Source organism: Emydura macquarii, unplaced genomic scaffold (assembly GCF_026122565.2).
Source record: "Emydura macquarii macquarii isolate MOO-44397 ecotype Brisbane River unplaced genomic scaffold, CSIRO-AGI_Emac_v2 contig_3506, whole genome shotgun sequence".
Classification (NCBI taxonomy): Eukaryota; Metazoa; Chordata; order Testudines; family Chelidae; genus Emydura; species Emydura macquarii.
Window position 1 is genome coordinate 3,485,123 of NW_027133643.1, and position 14,814 is coordinate 3,499,936.

The window sequence follows — 14,814 nt, forward strand, 5'->3', positions numbered from 1 at the left end:
ATCAACAACACTGGACTGACTCCAAATGCCACACGAAGGAGCATTATCCATTAGCGATGGATGAGAGAGAAGCTGTGCAGTCTAAACAAGAGTGTCGTTCCTGGTATGATAGAAGGTTCCCGCAAAGGCTGCTCTCTGTGTTGGGATTGGGAGAATGTTTTAGACACAGGACGTTTACTTCAGTTTCAGCCCAGAAATTCAGAAAGATCACATTTGCTAAGAATGGAAAGAACCAATGCAATAAGAGATGCCTGAATATCAACCTCCTAGGGAAAAACCCTGGGGCTGATCTGAGAAAGCAGTTCCTGAGTTGTACCCATGCTGTATGTATTTCAGCTGAATCCAACAGACAAACTATTCTATCATAGAAAGGAACAAATGCTATGAGCTAGGGCAAAGGGGCCTTTTTTTTTTTTTTTTTAAAAAACAGTGCTTTGGTCATCTTCCTTAAGCATCAAAAGTAACCACTTTAGAAGCTGCTAGTAAGTATAAGAGGTAAAGCACCTTCATTTCAGTTTTAAAACTAGTTCTTGCTTCCATAAAAAATGAAAACGATAAAACAGCAAATGAATGATGTCTTGTGCATCCCAGCTAAGCAAAGCTGTACAGGGACCTAGTGAGAAGAGAGAGTATGCAAACAGGCCAATCTTTATGTGTAGGAGGCAGAAGAAGTTATGCCCTTTCTCCTAAGTTTCTTATGGATGCATGAATGGTTTTAAAAATAAATATACCAGGGGAATGAGGAGTTTAAGACCAACAGAGCTGCTGTAAAGGTTCCTTTCCGAAGATACTAAGAACACTACCAGCAATTTGCATTACGTAGTGTCTTTCAGCCACAGATCTCAAAACACTATCGAAAGTTGGTAAATTTGATTATCTGCTCTTCACAGATGGGGAGGCAGAGAGTGACTTGTCCACTGCACCATGAATAGCAACTGAGTCAGGAATAGAAATTAAGAACTCCAACTCTCATTCACCTGCTTTAACCACAGACACAAGTTCAGGTGATAGCCACAAATGTTATCTCACAGGGCAAGACAAGTTTTTATACTCTAAGCAGAAGGCACACAAAGAAAGTGAGGGAATGCTTCCTCTCCTGGAACACAAATCAGCATTGTCTAGTAACAACAATCAACAATCAACGGAACCTCCAGGGGAGGTTAACAGCCCTTCGACAACAAGGAATAATCTTGTTAAAGAAGATTAATTACTCTGATTACTCATGCTTTGGAGGAAGCAGAGGAACAAGCTTGCTTGCATGCTATAGCACCAATGACCTTTGTGTTTCTTCCCTGCTATCCCACCCTCTTTCACACATGCCACACTTACTGAACTGACTTTCCACCCAGCCAAGGAATGTTAGGAGGACTCCCTTCTGAGTACATCAACATCACTCCTAAGACATGCAGAGGGGGTGCTAGAGAGAGCTGCCAGGTATTACCTCCCACACAGACTGCACTCCTAGACCAAGAAAGCGGCCCAAACCCTCAAAGGTATTTAGGCACTTAATTCCTAATTCCAGAGACTTGATCCAGTAGATTGGACCCGAGTCACTTTCATGGGGGTATGAATTCTTTATGTGGGACATTATACACTTTATTTTCAACCCCCCTCCTCCCCCCCAGTCCCCTCCTGCTTTCATGAAACAGCCGTAACTGGTTGTACTTTACCTGCAGGAATGTGAGCGCCGCTCTCTGAAGCAAGCATTCAGCATAGCAAATTTCTGCATGAATTTCCTCTAGTGTGAAAGGGTAGGGGGAAGGAAAAGAGACAATCAGACAACAGACTAATTAAAGAAGCATTATACTCCCAAATAGAAAAAACAGAAATCAATAAATGCTAAGGGTGAGAAAACCCCAAGGAGAAAACCTGATCATAGAGTTTGTTTCTTCTCGGTTATTGTACTAACCCAAGTGGTAATGACACAAAGTTGCTCGATGGCTATATGAAACGAGTTGGGGAATCTCAGCCCAGATCGTGGCAGAGAGGGGTCTAGGCTGCAGTGGCTATCGCCAGGAATTGTAGCAGTCTCAGCAGAGAAGGAAGGACTAAGGCTCAATTCAACAAAGCAAGTACTTAATTTTAAGCACAAAAGTAATCCCATCCCTATCCAGCAAAGCATTTAAACTGAAGTGCTATGCGCATAGAGATGTGATTGGTCCTATACTGAAGGTCAAGCAGGTGTTCATGTGCTTTGCTGAACTGGGACCCAAATGGACATGGAGACTAATCTATTTTCTCACCCTAGAAGTGTTATTCCCCAAGCCAAAAGGATGCATTTTGGCAAGATGGCATAAGCAAACTTGCTTCGCCCTCCTGATTTTTAATTCTGGTTCAGACCCCGCTGTACCAAATAGGAAATATGTTTGAATTCTGTAACAGATTGTATGTCTGAATTCTGTATCAGATGATGAACCCTGTGTGTCTGCGTTAGGCTGCACACTCCATTCTGAACGTGCAGCCTTTTGCCTTCCCCATGCTGTCTGCCTCCCTATTGGGTTGAAAAGTCCAAAGGCTGGTAGCAAAAGAACAACAACGAAGGGTACCCAATCATTGGCATCAAAGTCATGGGAACTGACAAGGGTGTCAACTGATAACGGGCATTAGAGGTTTTTAAAAGGCAGAGAGGCTAGTCTGCTTAGTGGACAGCCGTGCTCTCTAGTTCATGAGGGAGAACCCGCTCACCAGGTAACAGCCTGAATGAGGCAGGGGACACTCTCCCCGTCTGCCTTCCTAGGCCCAGAAGGTTCCTCCATGGCTCACAAGGGAAGGGTGAAACAGAAAGCGAGGGATACTGTGGTTCCAGATGTTTATTATTTTGTACCATCTGTACTTGTCTGTGCTTTACGTGATTCAGGTTGAAAGAGCATAAAGACGTTAGACTGGGCAAAGCGTGTGTTGAGTGCTTCACAACTATGGCGTGCCCCTAAGGGAGTTAAACTGTAAACCAGAAGCTTCACGTCTCTGGGGAGTAGTTCGGGGGATGGAGGAGAGATGTTTATGTCTTAGGGAGTCTGAAGGGCAACACTGAACACAGAGGGGCTAAGCAGCTGGACCCGACACTCAGGGAGGTGGTGCCAGTAGAAGAGCAGCACCCCACCCTGAGAGTACGCCTAGAAACCCTGAGATCGGGGCAATGGCTAGACTCCACTGAGCTTCCAGGTGTTTGAAATACCCAGCGACCAAGCACAGCAGAGGTTTGGATTCCCCTCACAGCCCTCCTCGTGGGTGGCCAAGGGAAGGGCACTTCCTAGAATCTGTGACAACTAGTCTTCGACAGGCCAGCTTCTGTGCCTCAGCTTCCCCGTCTACAGAATGAGGATACCACCCCTCACTTTCCTCACGGCGGGGGGAGGAGGTGTTGTGAGATAGTTAACGTCAATACAGTGCTTGAAAACAAAGTGCTCTAATTGCTAAATACTATTCCTCTGAGGTTGCAGCAGCACGACACGTAGGACAGCAAAACAAAGACAAACAGAGGCTGCTAACATATCGTATCCTCTGCCCTTCTCGCCCTGGGCCACGGAAGACATTTAATTTGGGGGTGGGGCATGTGACAGGGCAAAGAGAAAGGAGCTGAGGAAAAGGTGTGCAAAGCACTTCCCGCTATCCAGGGCCGTCACCCTGAGCACCAACTTCCAGGGACACCAAATCAACAGATGGAGGAGGAGGGAGGGCACCACATCACTCAGCAGTTTTGTTTGGGTTTTTCTGTGTGTTCCCCCCCACTCAGCCACTTGGGGGGTGGGGGGGAACATTTTCCGTCCTGGATTGCGAAGCACATAGGTGAGCCCTGCATCTATCAGCAGAATGTCATTAACTGAGGTCTAGCGGGAAGAGCTTTATTTTGTGCCCCTGGCAGCCCAGGCTGGAGGCTGTAAATGATGCGCAACGGTAACTGACCAGAGGATGGTCACACAGATAAAAGAGGCTGTGGCTCCACCATGAACATGGGGGCTGTGCCCTCCGTAAGCCCTTGAGCCAATCCCTTAGGCAGGGGGCGTGCACAAGGGAGGACAAGCTGGGGCACACCCTGCCCCCCAATAGTCATCAGAGGCACAGAACTCCTCCCTCCCCGGGGCTGCAGTGGCGGGGCGGCAGGGGGAAAGGGAAGAAAGAGCAAGATCCTCCTGCCAGGGCCACGGTGATGGTGGGGAGGAAAAGCGAGCTCCTGGCAGGGCCAGGGCCAGGAGGGGGCACATAACATGCCTCCAACAAAAGGGGTCAATGTTAAATTTATGCGCGTACCACCAGGGCCCAAGCATAATTTTTTCAGGCCCAGTACAAACTTGTAAGACGGGCTTCCTCCCACACACACACCACAATCCCTCATCCCATACATACAATCTCGTGAGCCATGAAAAAATGTTTCCTCATGGTAATGGGGGGTGCAGCCTGGGCTGGGCCCCCCCAGCGCCTCCGGGCCCCGGTAAAGTGGTAAATACTGACTGAAATACACACACCCCCTTGCTTCCACGACAAAATACAATCCAAGTGACAGAGAAAATCATGAGACAAACATAATTTAGTATTTCCTCCTAGATGTTGGGCAATAGCGCTAATCTATTTTAATCACATGATCCTCTCTCATTGAGTCCAATTGTTCGTCATGCTCTGGATGAGTTATTGTAGCATACTGTGTATGCGCACATTGAGTTTTTATTATCCAGGAAATGACCGTTTTTTAATAAAGGAAGAGGTCTACTGGAGCATTACAAAACTATTTACATTCAATTACACAGTTACACGGACTGACGCAAACAAGGCTAAAACTTGGACATGGCTACATCGAATTGGAATTACATTGTGCAACGTAACTGATGTCAGAGAACCAGCACCTAGTGGGATTAACACATTTCAGATTTTATACGTTTTCAATAAATATATTCACAGGAGCAAACGGCCTCTCCTGGTGCCAAAAGAGCAGCACAAGCAAAAAGCCCATCACAAACCCTCTCCAAGACTCACCCTGCACTCAGCACAAGTGCCCAGAAGAAAAGATGGGCTTTGCAGCATGTCTGAAGGTTAACAGGCACAAGCAGACTAAGATTTGACGGATCCTCGTAGAGTACCCCGCCAGCAGGTCCCTCTCAGTTAAATCAAGGCTGTTCCAGTTTCAGAGCCTCCGCTGATTTCAACTTTGGCAATATCACACACACAGGCAATTTCACCCAAAGGTGACACTCAACACCTTGAATTCCACCCCAAAGCCCACAGGCATCCAGTGGTAAGTGTCTGAAAAGATCCCAAACACCACCCACCATCACCACTGATCTGTAAAGTTAGCTCTGCATGGTCCAATCAGTGAAAGACACAGAAAAAAAAATACTGTTACATGAACAGTAGGAACCAGAAGGAACCTTACCTTCCGTAAAGTGTTCGAGATTTTGTCTATGCACAAGGTTGTTAAAGGAATCGGCTATAGTCGATTTCTTCCTAAACCTAATGAGAAAGAAAAACAAGTCTTACCATTTTGTACAAGGAGGAGAATCATTGAAAAACTTACCATTTAGCTGGCTTTCCATACTGCCACAAACACACCTCCAGCCTGCACAGACCCACTGTTATCTCAACTTTTATGTTGGACATTGAACCAGAAATGCAGAGCCATGGAACAGAAGATGTAGAAAATGTTGCTAATGAGCATTTTGAGCTTCCTGTGCTGCTGGTGTCCTTATGATGTGTATCCACGCATTATTTTCACTCACACGTCACACACCTCAAAGCAAACTTAGATGACAAGTGATAGCTTCTGCTAAACATCTGCTAAAACAGGACAGATTCGGACTCACACTGCAGATCTCCTTATTCTGTGACTGGTCCTATTGACTTAGATGGGAGTACACATGGAGTAGATACATCTACTTTGGGATACTGTATTGCTGCCCATCACTGTGGTGTCTGATTGCCTTCTATGTAAAATGGATTCGGTACTTTTCTGTTGCCAGTGGACATCCTGGGACCCATCCCTTACGCAGGGAAAGTTCTCATTAGGATCAGGGCTTTTTGCTTGGTTGACCGTGTGTAACGAAAGGAGCGCAGGTGAGTGTTGTTCTGGTTATGGTGGTTCTCTAAAAGTGATCAGACTCTAAATTAATCTAATCTCTGCAAATGCATTCTGAAGCTGGAGCCCTTCAATGAAAAAAGGCTGTTCTCCAGCTCTTACGCGATTCATTCTGAGCTTTGTGACCTGTGCTGTCTCAGAGGAGTGCAACTGTCATGGCAATTCATAGATGGAGACATGAGTCAGCTAACATGGGCCAGCCACGGGTGTTTAACCGCAGTGTAGACATGTCCTAATGCAGCAGTTCTCAACCAGGTGTCCAGGGCCCCCTGGGGGGCCACAAGCAGGTTTCAGGGGATCCGTCAAAACAAACCAGAGAGCAGGGCTGGCATTAGATTCACTGGGACCCACAGCAGGAAGCCAAATCCAGAGCCCCGCGGCTCAGGAGTGAAGCCAAAGTCCAAGCAACTTAGCTTCACGGGGCCCCCTGTGGCATGGGGCCTTGGACAATTGCCCTGCTTGCTACCCTCCAGTGCTGGCTCTGGCTTTTAATTTACTGGATATGCAGAAAAACTGTTCTTGTGGCACAGGGGGCCCATAGAATTTTTATAGATTGTTGGGGGTAGGAGGCTTCGGGGGGGGGAGGAGAGGGAGAGAGAGAGAGAGAGAGAGAGAGAGAGAGAGAGAAAGAAAGAAAGAAAGAAAGAAAGAAAAAGAAAATTATTGCCCTAATGTCACTGAGATCTGATTCATAGACATAATTTATAGTAAAGTGCTACTCCTGGTGAGTAAAGATACCAGAATCTGTCTCAATGGAAGCCAGGGCAACCAAGAAGATTGTCCTCAAAATAAAGAGCCTCAATTCCCTAAGAAAACTTGTATTAACAAAGAGGCTTTCCAGCATGCCCAAATTTCAATAGGAGTTGACAGCACTGAGGATCTTACAGAATTAGACCCACAGTTAGGACTAAAACTAGTTTGACAAGGTCCAAGGAAGTCTGGTGTTGCCATAACTGCCTACTACAGCCTTCACAATAATCTCTCCCAAAAAGGGAAATGAGATGATACCTGGGAAATGGTCAGTGACAAGAGATTTTATCAGCATGAGCCTAACAATCGCTTCCAGCAAGACCCCACTGTCTCTCCCTCTGGATTTCTTCACTAGTCCAAAAGGCTGCCCACAACATGGAAGTTTCCATATATTTCCAAAAACACAGTAACCTATACTGGTTGAAGCCCAAGAAGGGAAAACTTAATGTTTGTTCCTGCCATGCACATCTCTGCCAAAAATCAGGCTGACAATCTGATCTAAATCTAAGAGACCTTGGGGCATTTGAGTTACAGACCTACATTTCAACCATTAACTAAATCAGCTAGCTTGAAGAATATTGTGTACTGGTCAATATCAGTGCTAAGTAACCCTCACAAACTCAAACACAGACAAAATAGAAAATTCTTACTCCATCAAATAGTTTAGAAACATTTTGTGCTTCATCAAAAACTCCATGAACTAGTTTAGGAACATTTTGTGTTTCATCAATAACAGAATTAGCCACATTTGGCTGTTCATTTTGGTTTGGCTTTGAATCCATAACAAATAGCTGTTTGTACTTATATTTATTACTAAGGCAGCATTTGTCATAGCTAATGAGTGGATAAATGGAGAGAAAGGCACATGAATGAATATGGATTTGAATACAGTAGACACTCATTACTGGCAACATATTGGTGCCCTTTTGCTATGTTGTTCTTAAGCGGCTGTTGCTGTTATGATGAGTGTTGACAATTCACAGTAGGGAGAGTGTTCCCAAGGGAAATGTTGCTCATAAGCAGCGGTTGCTTTTACAAGATGTTGCTTCAAACAAGCGTCTACTGTAGCTGAATAAAGTGCAACAACAGGGCAGAGTTGTACAAGATTCAACTAGGCAAACTCACCAACAGCAGGTATATAATTTTACATGCTGCCAACCCAGTCTTCCCCTTGCATTCTGTCTACTAATAGGAGGAAATCTAAACTGCATGTAGTGTTGTCAATCTCAAGAGATCAAAAATCATGAGTCAAAGCCCCCAAAATCATGAAATTAAAAAAAAAAAAACCAACAAATAATGTTTTTATGGTCTGTCTCTTGACTTTTTCACTCCCCTCTACTTCTCTGCCAATATGCAAGAGGTCATTTCGGATTGAAAAGCCAACCTTTAATGCTCACAAAAATGCCCGCTTCTCCCTGGTCTGCTCATATGGAGACTCCGCTTACCCTATGATAGTCATAGGAAAAGGATGGCAGTTTCCTTGACTCTCTCCTGTCCTAGTTTATTTGCTTTGATAAAAAGAATAGCTGCATGGTAAACAGTTTGAGAACCACTGACCTGATTAATACATCATGAGTCATACGAGCGCACAGAACTTGTATTACTTTATAGGGTTGACGAATTACAGATATTCATATTAAAGACCTTTACACCAACTCCCACTTTCTCAGTGTAGCTCAATAGGGTGCAGAGGAACATGTCAGGAGACAGGGTCTTAAGCAACACTGAGTATTGCACATAGTATGCAACAACAGATGAGAAATGTGCTCGGTCGTTATAGATGAGCAAACTCACACGTTTATGTAGTGCTGCAATAAAAGAGCTGATGACGTATTCACAAATAAGCATCAAATAACTAATCAGTGTTAGCAAATCGGCAGCTGTCCAGTGACCAGCACCATAGGGAGCACATGTTAAGTAATCCCCTTGATTAAATGTTTGTTTTAAATTAAGTATTGAAAGTATTTGTAATATTCTACAATGACAGAGTTTCTATGCAAAAACTTACTGTCACAGATCCTAGAGACGGACCCTTCCTGCTCACCCACAGGGATGGCTATGAGGGGACTCCAAGACTCTGCTGCTCTCAATCCCCTGGGGTGTGTTGAGCATCTGGAACCTCAATGGAGTCCAGCCACTGCCTCAATGTAAGCATACTCTGAGGGTGCAGACTTCTCCCCCCCCCGACCCTTCTGAGAATTGGAATCTGCTGTCCAAGCACCCTAGTCCCTCTGGGCTTAATACTCAACACTTAAACACACTCCTCTCCCGGAACTCCACCCAACTGGTGGAAAGCTTCTGGTTTACAGGTTAACTCCCTTAGCAGTGGGCAGCAGTTGTGAAGCAGCCTCTCTCTCTCTCTCACATACATTTTATGCTCTTTTCTCCTGAATCATACAAAGCACAGGGGAGTACAGATCATACAAAACAATAAATGCAGTGTCCCTTACCAACTCACCTCCCTTAGGAGATCATCTGTGTTCTGCCAGTCAAAGTCTTATTGTATTGCCAGCCCTGCCCCTGCAGGAGCCTCCCTCGTCCTACTCTGGTGCAAGATAGCTCTCTCCCCCATTTCCCTCTGTATGTCCCTTTAGCGACTCCTGCTGGGGACACCTGCTTCTTTTGTTCTCTTCCGGGTAACTTTCCATAACTTCCAAACTCCCCCTCCACCTTCAGACAAACGGAGAAAGGGTCTTCTCCCAGCTAGAGCAAATCCAGTCCCCAGGTATGTTACTTTGAATAGACAATCCTTTGTGTGATGATCACTCACCGCTGTCTTTGGCCTGGCTGGCAAAGACATGCTAATGCAGTGTTGTTGTAGTTGGGTCAGTCCCAGGATATTAGAGAGACAAGGTGGGTGAGTAATAACATTTATGGGACCAACTTCTGTTGGTGAGAGGGGTAAACTTTCCGGCTTACATAGAGCTCTTCTTCAATTCCTGGGGGATTCACATTCATATGGGCTTTCCATGACACAGTGATTTCAAACCATCCACAGTTCAGAAGTGGTACAGACAGAATCCCCAATTTGTCACACTTGTATCAATCATTCATATAAGTAATAATGTCACAGTAAAACTAATGGGATTGGTTTAGCCTTTTTCATGAAGCAACACTTCCCTGACTCTGCCCCTCTCCCACTCCCGTCCTGCCTCCTTCTACTCCACCACACACCTCTCTCCATCCCTCTTTCCTGCTCCCACAATCCCCTGCACCCCCTAAGTCTGCTCCTGCTCCCCTCACTGTCCCCATCCACCTTTCAGTGTCTGCTGCTCCTCAACCCCTGACTGCGTCCTGTCCAGCCTCCTGACCCATAGGGTGGCAGCCATTTTGCTTGCGGGCATGGCTTCAATCCAACTGAAAACAACAAGGGCAGCAGCCAACTTTATTAAGGGAAGCCTCATGTTCACATGCAGATAGATCATAGGGAAATGGAGGCCATCTTGCTGGCCTCTGCCCCAGTGATAGTAATAGGAGATGGTGGCTATTTTGAATAAAGGGAAATTTGCGAGTTGGCACCTTGCATCAAAAGGTAGTTAAAAGCCACCCCAAAATCACTAGAGTCATGATAAAATCCCAGGAGTTGGCAGTACTGCACATCCCATCTTTCATCTACACTTCTTTCATAACTTCTCACAGGAGGGCACAGATTGCCCAGTGCACTTCCCCACACTTACTTCTGACAGATGGCTTGAGCTTCTTTCATTATGTTTCCTGCATTCAGTATGTCCTGGGCATCAAAAGTCATCATGGCTTGCATTTCCAGTATGGTGGCATATGTCAGTGCGTGATACATACTATCCTTAGTTCTGCAAAAGAAATGTGAGACAAACAGAGGTGACTCAAATTTAGTACTAAATTAATTTTAAAAAAACAACACACTGGCACCATATTAATCTGATGGAGACTCAGTTAAGTCTGAACAAATGTACTAGTAATCAAGCACACTATGGTACATACAAAGGATTAATTTTTTCTGGAAAGTATGCACACTATATATATGGCCCAGGCTCAGATTTGTTCGCCTGCTTCTAGTTTCAATAACTATGCTAGATACTACAATGATGTGCACAGTGTAGATGCCTAGAATAAGCCTTTGGAAGTTTTGTGTGCCCAAGGATGTAGGATCAGGCTCTGAAGTTTCTTTTGTTTACGGATAATTGTTTTTGCATGAGTTCTCTACTGAGCCCCATGATGTGCGCTGCAAGCCAAGACAATTTCCTTTTACTTTGGGAGAGTTACACAGAATAATCAACATGATGAGTAATGTGATTACACATTTGCGGCCAAAGTACATTTAATATGAAACTGACCTTACTTTCAAAACTGTTACAGACTTAGCCAAATGTCTCAGCCTTTCCCTCCGATCTAGGTCTTCCCACCTTCCATCCTCAACTCGTCCACTTCAAATACTCTTCCCAAGTCACAGACACTGAGATTTCATATGGCACTTTATAATAGGGAGACAACTGAAAACTTTTGGCAAGAAATACTGAGAAATTAACAACTCCCAATTGTACCTACCTCTCAGCACATCACTTCCAGCAGAGCGACTATTGTGTAGGCTGCATGCTCTTACATTATCAATAATACATCACCCTCCTAGCATCCACATGAACTACCAGCCCCCCACAGCTGTTAGTGACTGCAAAGGCCAGTGATGTACAAGAGGAAGCCACCAACCTGAAAGACAGCTGGGGCAATTTCCCTGCTTTTGATGGATTTCACTCCAGTTGTGGACCCGGCTAGTAAGTATCCTTGCAGCTCATAAAGATATTTCTATAGGAGCTTTTTGTGAGTGTGCTTTTGGAAATGACAACATTGCCCCAAATGGCTGGGATTTTCCAAAAATATTTGTAGGAGGAGGATGATATCCCTTCTCTCAACAAAATCTTAACCCACCTTCAAATTTTGCCAGTTTGACACATGGCTACCTTAATGATATGCTCAATATATTTTTCATGAACTAATAACAACCATTTCCAACATGTACTTTTCACAAGCTTGTTTACCAAGAGTTGATGTCTCCTGCCTTTGTTATGGGAAAGCGGTTTTGTTTAAAGTGGAAAACAAAATGAAAAGACTCCTCAATCCTTTATTCCTTTTCTCCATGAGCTCACCCTGCCAGCCCCCACCTCCATCTGCTGGTACCAGGGGGTTTACCGAAGGGTAAAAGTAATTTTTGTAGGAGCCGCTTGTTAAAATATTTTTAGCTTCTGCTAGTTGCCTGAATCACTGTTAAATTGTCACATGTTTTGATTATTATGTATTAACTCTCTTGCCTGTGAGGAGTGGAGGAAATGCCTCTCTTAGGAACCCCAGAAGAGTGTCTGAGGTTTGGTTAGGTTGTGCTTTTCCAGAGCCATAGGTCATAGACTCTACGATCAGAAGGGACCAATGTGATCATCTAGTCTGACCTCCTGCACAATGCAGGCCACAGAACCTCATCCACCCACTCCTGTAATAAACCTCTAACCTATGACTGAGCTATTATAGTCCTCAAATCATGGTTTAAAGGCTTTAAGACACAGAGAATCCATCAACAAGTGAACCGTGCCCCATGCTACAGAGGAAGGCAAAAACCCCCCTAGAGCCTTTGCCAATCTGCCCTGGGGGAAAATTCCTTCCTGACCCCAAATATGGTGATCAGTTAAACCCTGAGCATGTGGGCAAGACTCACCAGCCAGACCACCCAAGAAAGAATTCTCTGTAATAACGCAGAACCCACGCCGTCAAATGTCCCTTTACAAGCCATTGGCATATCTACCACCAGTAGTCAAAGATCAGTAAATTGCCAAACTAGGCTGTCCCATCATACCATCCCCTCCATAAATTTAGCAAGCTCAGTTTTGAAGCCAGCAAGGTTTTTTGCCTCCACTGCTCCCTTTGGAAGGCTATTCCAGAACTTCACTCCTCTGATGGTTAGAAACCTAGGTCAAATTTCAAGTCTAAACTTCCTGATAGCCAGTTTATAGCCATTAGTTCTTGGCGCTGAATTTAAATAATTCCTCTCCCTCCCTAGTATTTATCCCTCTGATGTATTTATAGAGAGCAATCATATCTCCCCTCAACCTTCTTGTGGTTAGGCTAAATAAGCCAAGCTCTTTGAGTCTCCTCTCATAAGGGAGGTTTTCCATTCCTCGGATCATCCTAGTATCCCTTCTCTGCACCTGTTCCAGTTTGAATTCATTTTTCTTAAACATGGGGGACCAGAATTGCACACAGTATTCCAGATGAGGTCTCACCAGCACCTTGTATAACAGTACTAACACCTCCCTATCTCTACTGCAAATACCTCACCTGATGAATCCAAGGACCGCATTAGCTTTTTTACAGCCACATCACATTGGCGGCTCATAGTCATCCTGTGATCAACCAATACACCCAGGTTGTTCTCCTCCTCTATCCCTTCCAACTGATGTGTGCCCAGCTTATAGAAAAAATTCTTGTTATTAATCTCTAAATGCATGACCTTACAATTTCCACTATTAAATTTCATCCTATTTCTATTAGTCCAGTTTACAAAGTCATCCAGATTTTTCTGTATGATATCTCGATCTTTCTCTGTATTGGCAATACCCCCCAGCTTTGTGTCATCCGCAAACTTTATTTGCAGTATTATGTGTTAGCATGTTATGTGTTAGCAGTGTTATGTTGCTCCTGTCTGAAATCTGAAATGGGCTCACAATACTTACAAGTCGCCTTAAAACTGTCTCTGGCCAACCTCTTTGTCAAATGAAATGAAAAAGCCATGCATCATTTTCCCTGCTGTCACACTGTGCCAACTACTCAGAGGACAATGCCAGGAAGAATGTGACACCAACGTTGCTGTAAATTATGGTGCCAACCTAGCACCCACCTTACTTTCAATGATTCCAAAGAGGAGCCAACAGAGAACAGAAAAATTAATTTTAAAACCAGTGGAGTCAGGTTAGCTCTGCCCAGGCCTCCTATCTGCAGACATTTTACTGTCACTTTCATCTGATCTAGTTCTATAAAACTGCTTAATTGATTTAAGCCAATTTTTGTTTAAAACAAAAATCTCTTTTGGACTAAGAGCATATGCACCAACCCAAAGCAAATTCACATAACTGAGTTATAAATGCCTAAAGTTGAGGATTTAAGTAGTCTGTTGATGAGAAAAAAAATAACATTGAAAAAGATCAGCCTGATGAAGTGCTCCAGTTGGATTAATTACTCATCACGCATTCTTGGTGGGATATAAACATGCACTCTTCAATATTTAAGAATTCAAATCTTTTTCAATGAAAACCTTTCGGAAGTTCCAAATGCAGAGCACGCAGAAAGGGCATTTAATAGTCCTGTTCCCTGGGCATTATAAATTTTCCTTCAGGGTGAAAGGATGAGTGTTGTATCTAGTATATTTGGAAGGGAATTTATAATCTTGCATTATACATTGGGTGTGGGAGATTTGACTTTTCAAGTAATTTACTCTTGACCCTAAATCATTCCTCTCCAAATCAATGAATTCACCTGTTTTACTTGTAATATTTTATGAGATAGGACCCAATCAATACACATTGGTTTACTTGCACCAAAAATTTGAAACTCACATTGTTGGAAATGCAGTCATTTTAGATACTGATCATTTGTCTCATATTTTTACCTATGTCATTTGTACTACACAAGTACCTCAAATAGTAAGAATAAATTTGGATCATAAAAATGATTTCTTAAAATCCACTTTATGTGGCTTGATAAAAAGACTAAGTGGATAGTTAATTCATGTCTTTATTCTTCTGTGGCAGTTTCTTCAGAGCATTGTTGGAATTAACAAATCCTTATGATATAAATACACTTATTCTGTGAAAAACCCCAGTAGCTGGTAACACCTGATTGAATTAGAAGATATGGGGTAATATTATGCAACAAGTCATAATACATGCCTATTCACTTTCCAGTTGATGCATTCATTGCAATCACAATATCAATGTCTGTTCTCCACAGCAATTAGATTCTAAGGCAGACTTTCATCCCTG

At 43.8% G+C, this 14,814-nt stretch overlaps 1 protein-coding gene across 1 annotated transcript in view; it reads right to left on the reverse strand.

Annotated features, from left to right (window-relative positions):
* The window catches only part of TTC39A (tetratricopeptide repeat domain 39A), a 78,289-nt gene that overhangs the window by 36,090 nt on the left and 27,385 nt on the right, over nucleotides 1–14,814 (reverse strand). The window contains exons 3-5 of the mRNA XM_067535602.1: nucleotides 10,492–10,623; nucleotides 5,366–5,442; nucleotides 1,671–1,738 (exon numbers count right to left, since the gene is read on the reverse strand). Of these exons, the coding sequence (XP_067391703.1) occupies nucleotides 1,671–1,738; nucleotides 5,366–5,442; nucleotides 10,492–10,623 (277 nt within the window). The remainder of the gene's footprint in view (nucleotides 1–1,670; nucleotides 1,739–5,365; nucleotides 5,443–10,491; nucleotides 10,624–14,814) is intronic.